Genomic DNA, 15,399 nt, shown 5'->3' with positions numbered 1-15,399 from the left:
GCAACCAATATGAAAGTGAAAAGTACAAAGTACAGCAAGTAGACTAAAGACCCACAAACGCCTTGGCCTGCTGCTCGCCCGCCTCCTTGTAGAGCTCCGCCGTCTTCAGGAGCTTTATGAAGCGCGGAGAGTACTCGGTGGACTTGCTCCTCTCCAGGACCTCGTCCAGGCTGGTCTGCTTGAGCACCTCCTGCAGTCGGGCGTTGCGTTGACAGCGCTCCGCGGACTCTGCCATCTTGCGGAGGTAAACCAGATCCAGGAGCAGCTCATCACGCACTCCAACCGCCGCCTGTTGATCCTCCATCGGCAGGTCCTCGTACTGCCGCAGCAACTTCTTGACGATCCTGGACTTTTGGCTGATCTTGCTCGGATCGAGCAATCGCACATCCTGGCTGAAATCCTCGGCCAGGATCTGAAGGGAGCTCTGTCGCTTCTCGCGACACTTTCGCTCCTCGTTGGACGTCTTGAGGATCAGGTCATAGAAGTCCTGGAGATCCGGACGCAAGGGAATGCAGGCTCGCCGCCGCACCTGCTGATCGATAATGTTGCTAATGGCCTCCATGGTTTCCCGCACCATGGTCTCCGTGTGATGCAGATAGCTCTCGGTCTTGTCGTTGCGGATTTGGTAGAAGTTCTTGGCCTGCTTATTCGCACACTTGCGATTCCTCTCCAGAACCGCCAGTAGGCGATCCATGCCCGGATCGTTTCCAACTGCCTCGAAGACGGCGGAAACTATGTCCTCGGAGATTTTGCCCGTGATTAGCTTGTCGTAACTCTCAGACTGCGACTCCGGTATCTCTATCCGGGGTCGGTAGCTAAAGAGAAAAAAAGGTACGAATAAAAAAGATGAAGACTAATTTTTTAACCATTTCATTACTTACCACTTTCCTGACGCTTTGTGTCCCTCATTTGCAGCCCCAGTTGGTGTTTCTTTTGCAGCTCCTTTGGTTGCCTCTTTGGAGGCTTCATTGTGATCTGCTGAGGAAACGCCTTTTATCTTTGCCTTCGCCCCTTGATGACGATTCCTGTGCTTTTTGTTCCACTTAATACTGGGCCTTTTGATCTGACCCTCTTGCTTCCTGGGCTTCTCCTTTGCAGCTTTTGGCTGCCACTCATCTCCGGCCTCTTCACCCACATCGCGCACACGTCTTTCGTCCTTGACCTTCAGATCATCAAGATCGTCCTCCAATTCCGCAGCATTTCCATGAAGTTGATCATTCTGATAGCCCCGGTTTAATTCGGAATGCAACGCATTGTAAGCGGGAAGCAGGCTTATAGAGCCATTGCCACAGAACTGTTTGGTCTTGGGATCACCGAACACATTGGCATTTATGGAAACGTTGAACTTCATGGCATCCGCAGCATTGCACCCAATCTCCGTGTGACTCGATTGATTGGCGCTCGGAGTGCCTGGAGTGGCTGGAGTGGCTGGAGTAGCTGGAGTGGATGGCACTGGAGTGGTGGGAACCGTGGCAGTGGTGCAATTCGCAGGCAAAGTGAACGGCATAGTGACATTGCCAGCCGGAGTGGGACTGGTTGCCGTAATGGACACGCATCTGGGATCCATAGTGGTCGAAGTTTCCATGGCCGCCATGTAGGGTTCGTGCTTCAGTTGCTTGTTGAAGAAGGGTCCAAAGTAGCGATGGACTCCGAAGGACTTGATTGGTGGCGAAATGGGCTTGTTGGGCAATTGCTGCATATTTCGTTGCACGGGCATTTGCTGTTGTGGCAACTGAAATTGTTGTGGCAGTGGTTGCTGTTGTGGCATAAACTGCTGTTGCACTGGCTGCTGCTGTTGTTGTTGCACTGGCTGCTGCTGTTGTTGCGGCTGCTGCTGCTGTGGCGTCTTCATATTCTGCAACTTTTGCAACTCATTGAACAAATGGGTTAGATTGAAACTGGCCTGGAAATTACTGGATTGATGACGCTGACGATTTAGATCGTGTTGTTGCGGCTGTGGTACTTGTTGCTGCACTTGTTGCGGTTGCTGCATCTGCTGCTGCTGTGGAAATTGCATCTGCATAGGCTGCTGCCCCTGAAAACCGTCATTGGGTCGCTTATTCAGCATGGGTACCACCTCCTTGGTGGGATCGAAGATCGCCCCCAGGGAATCGCCATCATGAGCAGTTTCCAGTTCATCGAAGTGAGCCAGCAATTCATGGCTGGGATATGACCTCTCTCCCGAGTCCTCTGCATCCGGTGTGAGCATACCATTACCCAGGTTGCCGAAACCCGCATGATTGCCATTGTGGTCCTCGAAATCATCGAGCAGCGGAGCCAAACGTTTGGTCACTACATGTTGTTTGTCTTCTGGTTCCTGCTGCTGTTGCGCCGGCTCGTTGTCCTCCAAGGATCTCTTGGATCGCCTGTTCTGTCGAGGAAACCTTCGACGCCTTGTTTGCCGCTTGCCACGGTCCTTGTCCAGGGACAATTCATTGGCCAGCAGTTTCACCACCGCATCGGGATTCACTTTCGGAGCAGATGCAGCAGCACCTTTGGCCTCCACCTTACAGATGTCCTCGCATTCGGATTTCTCGTCTGCCTGGAGCTCCGGAGGCTCCTGGAGCTTTAGCTTGATGTTGACTTTGACAATGCTGTCATCCTTCTCGGCATCCGTTTGCGACTTGCACTCCGTGTCACAATCAGGATTACTGTCATGACTATCGGGACAATCAGCCGTTTCAGGACTTTTACGTTTCTTTAAACTGTCTTGCTTTCCAGAGTCGGATGACAAATCTGCATGGGCACTTACATTGAGTTCGCTCTTTCTGGCCAAAGTAAGTGGTACATCTGCTTTTGCATTTGAATTAGCATCCAGAGCAGATTCATCATATTTAAGTTTGGGGCCTACTTGGTTAGTTAGCTCTTTCGTGGCTTCACGCTTCACCGGACCCAATAGTTTGTTTTCCACTTCGACCTCCGATCTATCCTCAAACTTCCCCTCGATGGACGTTATCTCAGAGTCCAGCTTACTTCCGGGCTTAACTAGGGATTCCTCATCCAATTTAACCTCTTCATGGGTGTCCTTTTCTTTGGATTCGCCGTCATCTGTTGAATGTAAGGCCTTGCCTTCATTAATGTCCAGTACTCCCATTTTCATGGCCAACTCATGGTCGGATATGTTTTGATCCTCAGCCTTAAGCAGCGGTTCCTCCACAGATATGGGGTCTAGAATGGATTCAATCGATGGCTCCAGAGAAGACGACGCCAAATGAGGTTCCCTCTTGAAGCGATCCAAGTCGAGGGGCATGCGGTTACTCCTCTCGTAATCCCGCACATTCGACATCTGTCTTTGGTTCAGAGGATGGAAGCGATCGTACTGGGGCACTCGGTAGTCGTAGCTCTGGGGCAGCTCCATCATGCGATTCGCATCCATGCCGCTACTGATGGGCTGTAGGTACTCCAAGTGCTCATTGTGTGCCATCAAGTTATTGATTCCCATTCGCTGATCCACTTCGTCGCTATCCTCACTGGACTCCAGTTGCTGCTGCTGGTGGTGCTGCTGCTGCTGCTGTTCCTCCAGCTCCCTCCGCCGGATCATGTTGTCCACCAGGTGGTTGCGATGGATGTCCAGCAGGGCGTTACTGGGCAGCGATGGACCCAGACCTTTGAGCATCAGGCGACTGCTGGTCTTCAGCTTGATCTCATTCATGGGATTGAAGCCACTACAGGAGCTCCGCTTCTGCTGCTTGAGAGGACCTTCACTGAGGCTGCCGGGTCGGGAGTGCTTGCTGGAGGCCTTCTCGGAGGCCTCCTGCTCGATCTTGGAGAGCTTGTAGTTGGCCTCGTGGGCCAGCTTGTGGGACATGGCATGGGGAAAGGCCAGGCGATTGAGAGTGCTCTCGTAGATGCCATCCGGAATGGGGTTGTCACCGAACTCGGGCAGCTTGTCCACCCAACTCGATTCGTCCACCTTCTTGCGCCCCTCCTTCGCCTTCTCCAGCTTCTTGGCCTCCAAGCTCTCCTGGTCGGTCAGCATTTGCTGCACCTGCTTCAGCTTGATGTCCAACTGGGTCATCCCAGTGTCCTGCGAGAGCAGCGGGTTCTTGGTCACCTGGTACTTGCGCACAATGGTGTCATCGCCCAGTTGCTTGTACTTCAGCTTGACCTTTCCCATCTCGGTGCGCTCCAGGGCCTTGGCATGCTGGTCGATCATATGCTTGCCTATGGATCGTTCCTGTTTGCCACCGGAGCGCTTCTGGTAGGGATTGATCTTGGACATGCTGGCCTGGATGTCGCGGAACCAAGCGTCCGCCGCCTCCTGCATCACCCGCTCCTCCTCCGCAGATGCCGCCTTCGACTTGTCCGCATCCGTCTGGGCAAAGCTGGCCAGCATATTGTCGATTGAGTTGCGCCGATCCAGCTGCTTGCTAGCATCCTGCTCCTGGCCACCGCCGTAGGAAGCCTTCAGCTCCTGCAACTCGGGACGAGCCAGCTCCACTGCCCGGCTGAAGCTGAGCAACTTGTCGCTGCCCTCCGCCGGCTGCTTCTGCTCCTCGATGGAGAGCTGCTGGGCGTGGCCAGGACTGCTGAACACCATCAGCGCCCACCAGAGTTGTAGGAAAATCATCCTGTCGGGGAGCTATGGCTTTGTAAAGACTAAGTCAAATAGGGAGCAGTCTGGATTGAAAGCCAAATGCTTTTGCCTACTTGGTTTGTGACAGGAATGTAAAAAAGTTATAAAGTAAATTTAATAGTAATATATGTCCTTAAAGCATGCATGGGATTCAACGAGACTTTTAACTAAGTAATTCTGTTGAAACTCAACTGATATGTGAACTTAAATGAGTTGAAATTATCTAAATATTAATGTGAGAAAACATTATTTGGAGTTAATTTTCCTGACCACCACAGACTGGACTTCAATGGCGCTTCGAGTTTTCCACGCCTTGGCTGGCAACAGGTGTCTGCCGCACAACTTTGACAACGTGGACCGATAAGAGTCGCAATGTCACCAGTCCGACCATGCCCACACGCCGCCACACCGACGGCAACACGCCCCCTTTCCGCCCAGCGGCAACTGCTTCATTGTGTCAAGTTTTCGCACACGTACGACGACTGCGCCGGCGGCTTCCGACAGCTGTTTAACATGAGATGTCCTTTGTTGGGACACATGTGTGTGTGTGTGTGTGCAGACAGGCACATGGGTAAATGATACCGCCCACTCCGATTTCCCAACGGGCGTATTGTTTTCTCGCCCATGTAAATCAGATTTTTGTTTTATACCAAAACTTTTGCCAATGGAAGTGGAAATGGAATGGGGATGAGGCTGGGGATGCACAGCGACAATAACATTTCCTATTTCCTTCTCTCGCTGCTAGTGTGTGCGACTGCGTCTGTGTGTGTTTGTGTCTGAGTGTGAGTGTGGCTGGGTGTGTGCGTGTGTGTTATCCTGCACGCTGTCAATGCCAAAGTCAGCACAATGCGCCGCTCGAAATAATTGAAAATATTCAAACATTCAGCGGGAGCAACTGCACCATCTACGTGTATCCATACTATATTTACTCAAACATATATGTAGATATATATAAGGCAACCAGCAGCAGCAGGCAGAACTAATGTAATTAGCGGGCACAGAGCGCATTCGCTTTTGATTAAAAGTTTTACCATCACTTTATAGTCCCCCTCCCCCCAAACAATGCCAATGAAGCAGGCAATGCGAATAAACGCATTGTTTGCTGTTTAGTTTGCCATATTATCGGGGGATCGGCTTGTATGCTCGTATATCCTCTTGTAGTCATCCTGCTGTTGCTGCCAACAAAGTAAACCGCCTTTTTTAATTGCATCATACGAAGGAGTTATACTAGTGCTTTTGATTCAGGTCTTTGTCTACACAATGGTTTGCTAACTTCATTAATGCTCGAATTTTGGGGGTTTAGGGTTTCTCATTTAGAATAGATTCATTGTGGAAAAACATAGTTAAGTTTAAAGAGACACAACTTGCAGACAGTTTGTAGTTATAAACAGTTCCTCCTTTAATTTCTATATACTTAGCAAGTAAACAAGTATTTCGATGCACCGGCTTAGCTTCCAATGCTAACATTGCGTATACGCAATGTGGCCTTCCGTGATTTTGCATCATATTGCTGAATATTGACAAATTGCGGCGAACTGCCGCCACAGATTAGCGGATAGTTCACGGGCAAAGAATGTCGGATTAATCTCACGCAAAATGCGTCAGGCGCCGCTGGCCAATAAACAATATTGCGATAATTTTGCGGCATGTAATTAAATTACTTAGCCAGAGTCGCAGTGACAGGACGCAGGATGCAGGATACAGGACACAGGACGCGGGGAGTGGGGAGTGCGGAGTGCGATATGCGCCCGGACAAATCCTTTCAACGGGGCCGCGAAGTACCGATGCGGCTGAGCCTGGGGACATATTTCCATAAAGCCACCGCAGGCACCGCTGTCAATATGCGGATTAACGCATCAATTACACGGACAAGGACGAAGGACGAGGGACGAGGAAGGAGAGCAGGACGAGGTCTGAACACGGATACATTTCATATACCGGGCAGGCTAGCTGTTGCTTTCGGCGACAAAAATTTCATTTCGCCGGATAATTTAATTAATTGCTGGATTTCACAATCATGCCAGCTGCCCTGTCCGCCCAACTGACTGACTGGCTGGCAAAAACAATTTGAATTCCGCTCCAGCTATCCGGCCGTAATCGCCATAATCCCCAATTCTAGTCATTGCCGTTCGCATTTATGATGTGCATGAAGTGCAAACGCAACCATAGCCCATTGCCCACTGCCCATTGCCCATTGCCCACTTCCCGGACACTGGGCAACTAAATTAATTCGATAATTGACTTCCATTGCCTTGCCCGGAACCATTGTCATCCCTTCCGGATCTCCAGCTCCAGCTCCAGCTGCAGCAGTTCACCAGTTTAACCAAAAACGGAGGCGGAGGCGGAGACGGAGATGAAGACCGTGACCATGAACCGTCGCCTCCTCGGATGCCGCTCGTTTACTTTTTTATGGGCGGCGCACACAGAAAACATAAAAACGTCTGTTGCGTGTTGCATATGGAAAATTGCCAAAAGTCGGAAAAAAATACGGGAATGGCACGGAAAAGAAGGAGAATGCGAGCCCAAGGAAAGAAGTCGCAAAAGGAAATGTTGCAGAGCAGTAAAGGCCAGGCTAATGGCAATAGCATGACAGCCGGAAGAGACGGACAAGCCAGAATCAAGGACGAAGGACATAGGACGACGGACGACGGACGCAGGACTAAGGACTCGGGACAGGACACGGAAGTTTTTATAGTTGTGCAAGTGCATGTGATTGCTTTATGAGCTCCAGATGAAGTTGCCGTCACGTCCGCGCCCCGGCTGTCATTTAGTTAATTATAAGCAATTAGCAGCGGATGTTGCCAACGGGAATTAAATATTTAGCGCCTAAATGCATCGAGTGCATACCATCGAGTCTCCAGCGGAGTATTGTACAAATTTGCAGATGCTTTTCAGTAAGGAAATAAGACATTGCCAAGGGCTGAATACAGATTCTAAATTAGCGATAGTGGGTTAGTTGAAATGAAGCCAGGTAGTGCAGTAATAGTGCACATAAACACTGCCAACTGGAGCGGTAATTAAAGATCAACAACTTCGAGCTGCGCGAAAGTTGAGGGCAGGAAAACAATCTCCTAGAAGGTAGCTCCTCTGGCCGATCTCTCGGCGAAGGTGGCGGCTGTCTGGTGATAAAATAAAGCATTTTACTATTGTTGACTCATTTGAGAATTGTCTGTCTGCCTGCCTGCCTGCGTATGGGAATCGGGCAAAAAAAAAAGAAAGGAACGTGCAACTCGATGCTCAAGACAGACGCAACGGCAACCAACGGTGGCAACACAGCAAGAGTCACTGGCGGTGGCATTAATTTGTGCTATTTCCTCGAGCGAGAGGGCGGCGTTCGGTGGGCGTGGCCGTGGGCCTCAAGGCAACGCGTAAGCAGATGAAGCCCGTGTTGATGATGATGCCAGGATATGCCGGAGTGTGCCAGGCAGTGTGCTTCCGCAACCAGAAACCCACCAACTCCTACATGCTACCTGGATCCACCTGCAACACCAGCAATGGTAGCAGTAGTAGCAGTAGCATTTGTGGCCATGATAAAAGTTGCATGAGCTTGCACTGGGTATTTTATGCTGCTTTCCGCCGCCTGTTGCCTAGCTACTTGTGCACTGTAACAAATTAGGGCGTTCTAAGTAAAGTGAAGTGAATTTTAGACAGCAACCAGAGCAAGTGTTTTATTATACCATTCTAGATGATATATCAATGTAAATAACCAGGTAATCATGTAATTGAAAGTGAATGGAAGTTAAGACAACAATTATAAAATATTTCTATAATCATATATCCCAACAAGAACAACTACTTATATGCGTATATATATATATAGTAAATCGAATCCTCTTTCGTTGACTGCACAGCATTTCGCAGCGAGAAGCAGAAAGGTGAGAAAGCTTCGGGCTTCGGTCTTCGGCCAGTCAGACGCGTTCCCAAGTTGCAGTCAAATTTTCATTTTTCCACTCACGTATTTCGATTAAATTCTCATTTTGGTCATAATTTTCCAGTTTTTACGTTGCCCTCGCCATTAAATTGCAGCTCCTCGGCTCTCTGGGACGGATGTTCGCCCGCCTCCTTTGGCCGCCTCCGCATTTGGGGCAACTCCTTTCCAGTTGCCGCCAGTTGGTTTTGCTTCTTTATGTGCGCTGCGTATCGAAGGCATCAAGTTCTCTGTCGGCGAATACATTTAGAAAATTAAAAGTTTCCCAGCCAGCCGAGGTACCACGAGCTAGATCTAGATATAGAAGAATAGTATCTGCAATTGTTTGCGCGCTCCACCATCCATAAATCAATTTGCAGCGCCCAAGTTTTATTATGGCTGCATAAATCCGTTAACAAAGCCCCGGCCACCTGATGCCCAGATTTCCGTACATATCTACTATATATGCGTACGTATGTCGTACGAGTGGCTGGCTAATTTTGCGGCACGCACACTCCGCTTATTCCCAATGAGCATTGAACGATGTCAGGATGCGGATACAACAGGTTTATGCCACATATCGCAGCCAGCGACAGTTGGCTTATAGCAGCAATAGCAGCACAGCAAACTTTTTGCGCGTAATAAATTGATAAATAGTCCATATATCGCCCCAAAGTGGGGCTATATACGCGCATATAGCTACTATATATGTACATATGTATATGCTCGCCCCGGGGGTAGTGCATTTCTGTGCAGCTGCCAAGTATGCAACAGTTTTCGATTGCCAGCGCGCTGGCAGGCGACTGCCAAGTGTTGCATACTTCTGGGCTGGGCAAGCTGAAACGACTTTGGGATCCGGAATCCGGATTATAATCGATTTGGTTTAGACTTTGCTGACTGCAGGATTACGAGTCCCTAGAACGCGTATGAACAATTGAAATTTGTATTTTTGTAGTGCTGTTACTGTAGCTATTTGGTTGTATGTTTAGGTAAACTTCATAAGAGAGTGTTTGCAATGTACAAAGGCATCGTTTTGGTGACCCAAATCTTGGCTATTTGAGTCCTAATTGCATATGTTTACTACTTCTAAGTGAACACATCATTTTAAATGAAATCCACATATATATGTAAGCATATAAATCATAATTCTTAATATAAAATATATATAACATATAAGCTATGTAAATATAGAAAGCATTTATCCAGGCAACACTGATGCAGTGCAGCATGTCCGTCCTAAATGGATCTGTGGTAATCCCGGTCAGAGACGGTTTTATCAAACAGCGTAGTCAATCAAAAGTAAACATTTCAGCCCCAAACCAACAATTTCAGCATAATTCTCGCGAATTCATCCGTCTGTTGTTTTTCGATTATGTCGCATTGTCTTGGCTTAAAGTTTTTCGGTGGCCCAACGGCCAACTGAACGACAAGGAGAACTGAACTAAGAACTGAACTTAGTTCTCAGAACTCGGAACAGAACTGAGAAGTGATCCGAACTGGCCAGCAACTCGGATGGGTTGTTGCCTGGAAATATTACAGCGATTCCTACTTATGCCTCAATTCGTTTGCCTTGTCACGGCGAGTGCTCAAAGGAGGAGATGGGTTCACAGATACTGGGATGCTGGGATGCCTGGATGGTTGGTTGGTTGGGAGTGCGCCATTCGAGCGACATGACAAAGGGGCGAAATGGAGGAGGAAAAGGACACCCGGCGCATCCTTGGACCCGTGCATCACAAAACATGACATGGCACGAGCCATTCCGTTTGTTTTTTCTATTCCCATTTTACAGCTGTCCATCCGTTGGCCAAACAAATTTTTCCACTGTTTTTCGCTGCGATCCCTGAGTAAAATATTATGTTACACGGCGACACAAAGAAAGCGCTGGCAGCAAAGTCGCCTCGCCCCAACTGAATATGGAAATTCAGTATGGAGCGAAGGGAATGAAAGGTCCGCCAAAGGCGCATTTAAATGCTATATAGAAATAGACGAGTTTCTCCTTTTTTTTGCCGCACTTATGCATATGCAACAAGCCGCACACAAGCAATTCATTAAGCGCATTGCAACTGTGGCAAATAGAAAATTACCGACAAAACACTGGCCGACAGTTTACGAGCCGCAGACACTGAACGTCGAATGGCAGCAGCATATTTACAACTTTCAAATGCCTCATTTTATTGGTCTCGAAATGAACAAATGGCGCCCGGGCCACAGAGACACCACCACCCCCCACCACCATCTGCTCCAGCTCCTTGCTGGCTGGGAAAAAATTGTGCATAATTTATGTGGGTGCCGCGCACACGGAGGTCTCGACGGATTCGAAGGATACGAAGATCCAAAAGGATTCGCAAGGAAAACAACGCACGAGCACCACGGCCAACTGATTTAAATGCAATTGCACTGAAGTATTTTGCTGGCCAACGGAGCAGGATGATTCAGGGGGGATCTATTGAGACATCTGCACGTGCAACCGGAAACAGCGGGAAACAGCCGGAGAGCCCAGGCCTTCTACGCCGGGCAATTTCTTTTCATTTGCCAAGGTGTTGAGTTGCACCAACATCCGACATCGACGTGGCTAGCAGCCAACCGAGGCCAAAAGCCGAACCCCCTTTTGCGGCAATGGCTTGGTCACAAGTGTCGTCTATTTGTCGCCGCACGGGCATCCACGGCATCCTTGGTATCCTTGGGCATCCTGGTCTGGCCAAGACAAACAACCAGCAAATTTAGTGTATTTTGTGCATTTTTAAAATTGTCCAAATTTATGTGACACGCTGCGCCAATTGATCAGATTAAATAAACATGAGGCCAACGAATCGAATTTGGCTCCGTCCGAAGACAATGCATGTGGCAGTCTGTATTCAAATGGGTGGGCGCAGCCACTAAGCGGGGGAATACAGTGAACGCCGGCTAAGGTGGATTGTCGGGTGTGAGTTTGATACTCTATTATCTATCTAATCTATTTAAAACTGATTTCGATTTAATAAGCAATATAGTTTCAAAAATTAAAATGCATACGCATTACATTTCCATTCTCAGTCAGAGAGTATTATAACTCATATAGATGTACTTGCATTAAGCTTTAAAAAAGAAATAATTATCAGCAGATTTTATTAGACAATAGCTTTAAGTTTAACTTAAATCAGCTGATAAATGACTGGCCTTAGACATCTCAATAGTTTTTTTCCGAGCGAAAGCAGCAGAAAGTAATGACAATGAATGAGTTTCACTTAGCCAATATTTACTGCAGTTGTAAGCCACACAAAACTAGTAGCAAGAGACTTCCAGGAATAGATTCTCGTGTCAAATGCAATCTACTTTAAATGCAACTATCTGCTGGCCAAGAAAACCCGACAGTTTCATTCAACTTGACGAAAGAATATAAGCACGTGCTAAAGAGTTGATACTCTTGTCATACTATAATACAATTTAGTAGCAGAAATGCATGTTGGCCGAGAACTAAACTAGTTATGGCAGCATTTCCAAAGAAGCGATCGCATATTCAGCGGGATAGGTGTTCAATGTGGTTTAATGGCTACCTGCGGGTCAGGGCGGCAATCTTCTCTGAAATTCCCGATCGCACACCCATTTCAGATTGGATTGTGACGTTTGGGAAATTCTGAACGATCGCAGTAAACAAGCTCACCGAGATGCTAATCCGATGGCTACATGCTGGCGGCTATAAATACTGGATGCTGTTTTATTGCACTCAGTTGAAGCTGCGCTTTGAAACTGATCGGAATGAAATCGTTTGGATTGATTGCACTGGCCATTTGTGGCGTTATCTGCGTCGGTAGGAATCTCGGAATATATTAAACCATTTTATGAAAGCTGTTATATGACAAATACGTTATCCTTGTAGCTGCGGAACCACAACAAACCTACGACGGTCGCAATGGTCCGCATGTCTTCGGTACTCCGGGCAATCAGGTCTACATAAGGGGTCAGAATGAAGGAACCTACAGCGTGCCGGGAGTGGGTGGCCAGTTCGAAAACGCGCCTCAACGGGGTGAGCATGTGTACACCGATGAGGTGGGCAACACGTTTGTAAACCGAAAGAACGCTGGTGGACCAGGTACGCTTAAGGTTTCATACAGTTTCTCCCAGATCCTAATATTATATGCATCATTTCAGCTTCGCACACCGTCAGTGGTCCCAGTTTTTCCGCCCAAAACGTAGGTCCCAATGGAGCTAGGGCAGTGGGAGGCCCACTCCGTTCCCCTCGCAGTCCGCAATTACACGTAGAGCGTCCCGGTCGCACTGTTGACGTTGGAAACGGCGGATTCTATATTCAGCGCAGCCGGCGCAGTCCGCAGCTCCATGTGGCACGTCCAGATCGCACCGTAACTGTTGGTAATGGCGGCGTCTATGTTCAGCGCAGCCGCCGCAGTCCGCAGTTCCATTTGGAGCGACCGGATCGCACGGTTGATTTCGGAAACGGTGGCTTTTCCGTTCAACGTTTCCGCCGTGGAATCAACGACGCCCGCGTCCAGGGAGAGAACTTTGTGGCCCGCGACGATCAAGCTGGAGTTTGGGACAATAATGTATCCGTTTGGAAGCGACCGGATGGACGTACTGTTGTAATCGATAGGAATGGTAATACCATCGTGTCCGGAAGGGGACGTCCTGCCCAGCAAGTAAGCAAGCTCACTCAATTACTCAGTGCTCTTATCTAACGCATTTATGTTTTCAGTACTGAAATGGTTCCAAAGAGATATAACTTTAGGCTTTAAAATACGACAAATTTGAGACTATGTATATAGCAACATAAATCACATGATATCTGAATACTAAAATATCCCAAAAACTATATGAGCCAAGCGTACTTGCATTTGGTTTTGATGACTATTTGGTTAGGTTGGGAGTAGTATATAGTATATCTATAATATAATTGTAGTATATCTATAGAAAACACGAGTGGCCAGAACACTGTGTGAGATTCTTTAGGCGCAACGAATACAAAGCTCGTTCAATGGGCAGCAGATCATAGGCAATGTTGGTCATTTGAAAGGGATCCAATTGCAGGTCGTATGCTTCCAAAAAGTTCTGAAAAGTAAATGCAATATAAATAAGGGTAAGTGTTGAATACAAAGTTGTTACCTCGCTATCCCGAAATTCGCAGTAAATTCGATCCTCCCGGTGGCGAATATTTCTCAAGCAGGCGTAGGTGTTGTTCCATGAATCCTGGCAATGGCAATCCGCTGCAGGGGTGCACTGCGCCAAGCGATCCTTTGCTGACCAAGGGCATTCGGGATTGTACGTGGCCAGAGTTCCCTCGCCCCAGTACTCGATCAACAAGGAACGCTCGAAAAATGGAACCCTCCGCCTTTTGTCGAGCAAAATCTCATGAAACGATTGCCCATCCATGTAGGATGGTGTGTCGATGTCGGCCCAGGCCAATATAGTGGGTGCCAAGTCCACCAGACTGACGGCAGTGTCAACGTGGCTCTCAGGTGCTATGCCAGGTCCTCGGATTAGCAGCGGTATGTTAATGTCTGTTTCGTAGGGTTGTCTTTTATCGAAGGGCTGTGCAAACTGTCCCACATGGTAGCCGTTATCCGAGGTGTAAATGATGTAGGTGTTGTCCAACGATTGCGTATCATTTAGCACGCCCACCAAGGTGACGACCAGCTCGTCCACAGCCAGCAGCGTTTCCCAGCGCTTCTGGAAATACTTGTCTATGGTGTCGATCGTTTCGTTGGGCAGACGGCGTGCTGCTCTTAGCAACCAGTGCTTGTCTGAAAGGGTATTTCATTACTCGTATAGATTATCTCATTTGATAACAATTTTACCCTGTTTAACTTGGTTGAAGCTGGGCGTGCGCAGGGCTTCTATATGGGAGAACACGCCCTCATGTCTTGGGGCGGGAGTGAAGGGTTCATGGGCTGCCGGTGGAGCCACCATCGCAAAGAAGGGTTCCGGGGATTGTGTAGCATTTCTTAGGAAGTCAGCTGCACGATCTCGTAGCAGATCGGTTAGGTAGGTCGACTCGTAGTGCACGTTCCCGGTATTTTCGCGCAGTGTGTAGTTATAGTATCTCGAGTTGCCGTGGAGGCCATAGAAGTGGTTCCATCCCTTTGGCACATCCCCAGCGCCCCAGTACTGATTCAAGTACTTCCCGCCAAAGAAGGTGTTGTATCCGTGCTGCTGCAGGATCTGCGGCAAAGCACGCGGCTCCAGGGCCCGCCGCCAGTGCGGTCCGTAGCATCCGCCAGATACGGAATTGTTCCGGGTGCCGTGGTTGTGCGCATACATGCCCGTCAGCAGACTCGTCCTCGCCGGACAGCAGATGGGCGTGGGCGTGTAGGCGTTGTGAAACAGGGCGCCCCCGAATCCCAGCAGCTGGATCGTCTGCTCCATGGGAAACATGCCGCGCAGCTCCACATCCTGATCGTCGGACAGGATGAGCAGAATGTTGGGCACCTTCTCACTGGTCGCACTCCCCAGGCAGGCGAGGATTAGCGCGATCAGGGGGGCTGAGCTCATCTGCAGAGATCTCCGGATGAAAAAATATATGGGATATCACGGGAAACTACTCACCATGGAGCAGATCGAAGTTTTCTTTTGTTTACATAAAATTTGTGCGATAACAAAGCCCGGCTTGCAAACGTAGTGCTGTAAAAGGCGTCGGTGATCTTCTAGTGTTAGTCAATGGAAAACAATAAGAAAAAAAGCTCAAGTCCTTATCCAATCATTTTTAACTTTTTTAGATCCTATATTGAATAAAAAGCTTTTATATTTAATTAGTTGCACTTGCCACTAGTTGAAATAAGAGCATAAGCTTTTTGAGCGCCGATTATTTAAAAGTATATTCTTCCAGTGCTGCCAGATGCCTAAAATTATTTGGCAGCCGAGTTGCCAGACAACCCTTAAACAGTGGTGTGTGCACACTGTACTGTTAATCAACTGTTAAGCTCACAGT

The 15,399-nt window shown here is 48.4% G+C and overlaps 3 protein-coding genes across 3 annotated transcripts; 1 reads left to right on the top strand and 2 right to left on the bottom strand.

The window, feature by feature from the left end:
- Nucleotides 1-30: 30 nt before the first annotated feature.
- On the bottom strand, nucleotides 31-4,630 carry LOC122614150 (trichohyalin). The gene is made up of 2 exons (XM_043788643.1): nucleotides 882-4,630; nucleotides 31-815 (listed from the first exon to the last, which is right to left on the bottom strand). The coding sequence occupies exons 1-2, from the start codon at nucleotides 4,568-4,570 to the stop codon at nucleotides 44-46; spliced, it is 4,461 nt and encodes a 1,486-aa protein (XP_043644578.1). The 5' UTR covers nucleotides 4,571-4,630; the 3' UTR covers nucleotides 31-43.
- Nucleotides 4,631-12,157: 7,527 nt separating this feature from the next.
- LOC122612899 (immune-induced peptides) lies at nucleotides 12,158-13,267 on the top strand. The gene is made up of 4 exons (XM_043786771.1): nucleotides 12,158-12,270; nucleotides 12,340-12,552; nucleotides 12,612-13,114; nucleotides 13,171-13,267. Exons 1-4 carry the CDS (start codon nucleotides 12,219-12,221, stop codon nucleotides 13,174-13,176), a joined length of 774 nt encoding a protein of 257 aa, XP_043642706.1. The 5' UTR covers nucleotides 12,158-12,218; the 3' UTR covers nucleotides 13,177-13,267.
- On the bottom strand, nucleotides 13,206-15,255 carry LOC122614443 (N-acetylglucosamine-6-sulfatase). The gene is made up of 5 exons (XM_043789005.1): nucleotides 15,231-15,255; nucleotides 15,018-15,115; nucleotides 14,270-14,963; nucleotides 13,578-14,215; nucleotides 13,206-13,523 (listed from the first exon to the last, which is right to left on the bottom strand). Exons 1-5 carry the CDS (start codon nucleotides 15,253-15,255, stop codon nucleotides 13,380-13,382), a joined length of 1,599 nt encoding a protein of 532 aa, XP_043644940.1. The 3' UTR covers nucleotides 13,206-13,379.
- Nucleotides 15,256-15,399: the final 144 nt, after the last annotated feature.

The sequence above is a fragment of the Drosophila teissieri genome, chromosome 2R (genome assembly GCF_016746235.2).
Source record: "Drosophila teissieri strain GT53w chromosome 2R, Prin_Dtei_1.1, whole genome shotgun sequence".
Classification (NCBI taxonomy): domain Eukaryota; kingdom Metazoa; phylum Arthropoda; class Insecta; order Diptera; family Drosophilidae; genus Drosophila; species Drosophila teissieri.
This window is presented reverse-complemented; position numbering and strand designations above follow the sequence as displayed.

Coding starts and splice junctions, on each gene's coding strand:
- LOC122614150 (XM_043788643.1), bottom strand. CDS start 4,570: ATGATTTTCCTACAACTCTGGTGGGCGCTGATGGTGTTCAGCAGTCCT. Junction 816..881: donor CACAAAGCGTCAGGAAAGTG/GTAAGTAATGAA, acceptor TTTTCTCTTTAG/CTACCGACCCCGGATAGAGA.
- LOC122614443 (XM_043789005.1), bottom strand. CDS start 15,255: ATGCTCTTATTTCAACTAGTGGCAA. Junction 15,116..15,230: donor CTTATTTCAACTAGTGGCAA/GTGCAACTAATT, acceptor GACTAACACTAG/AAGATCACCGACGCCTTTTA. Junction 14,216..14,269: donor CTTCAACCAAGTTAAACAGG/GTAAAATTGTTA, acceptor ATACCCTTTCAG/ACAAGCACTGGTTGCTAAGA.
- LOC122612899 (XM_043786771.1), top strand. CDS start 12,219: ATGAAATCGTTTGGATTGATTGCACTGGCCATTTGTGGCGTTATCTGC. Junction 12,271..12,339: donor TTGTGGCGTTATCTGCGTCG/GTAGGAATCTCG, acceptor TTATCCTTGTAG/CTGCGGAACCACAACAAACC. Junction 12,553..12,611: donor AAAGAACGCTGGTGGACCAG/GTACGCTTAAGG, acceptor GCATCATTTCAG/CTTCGCACACCGTCAGTGGT.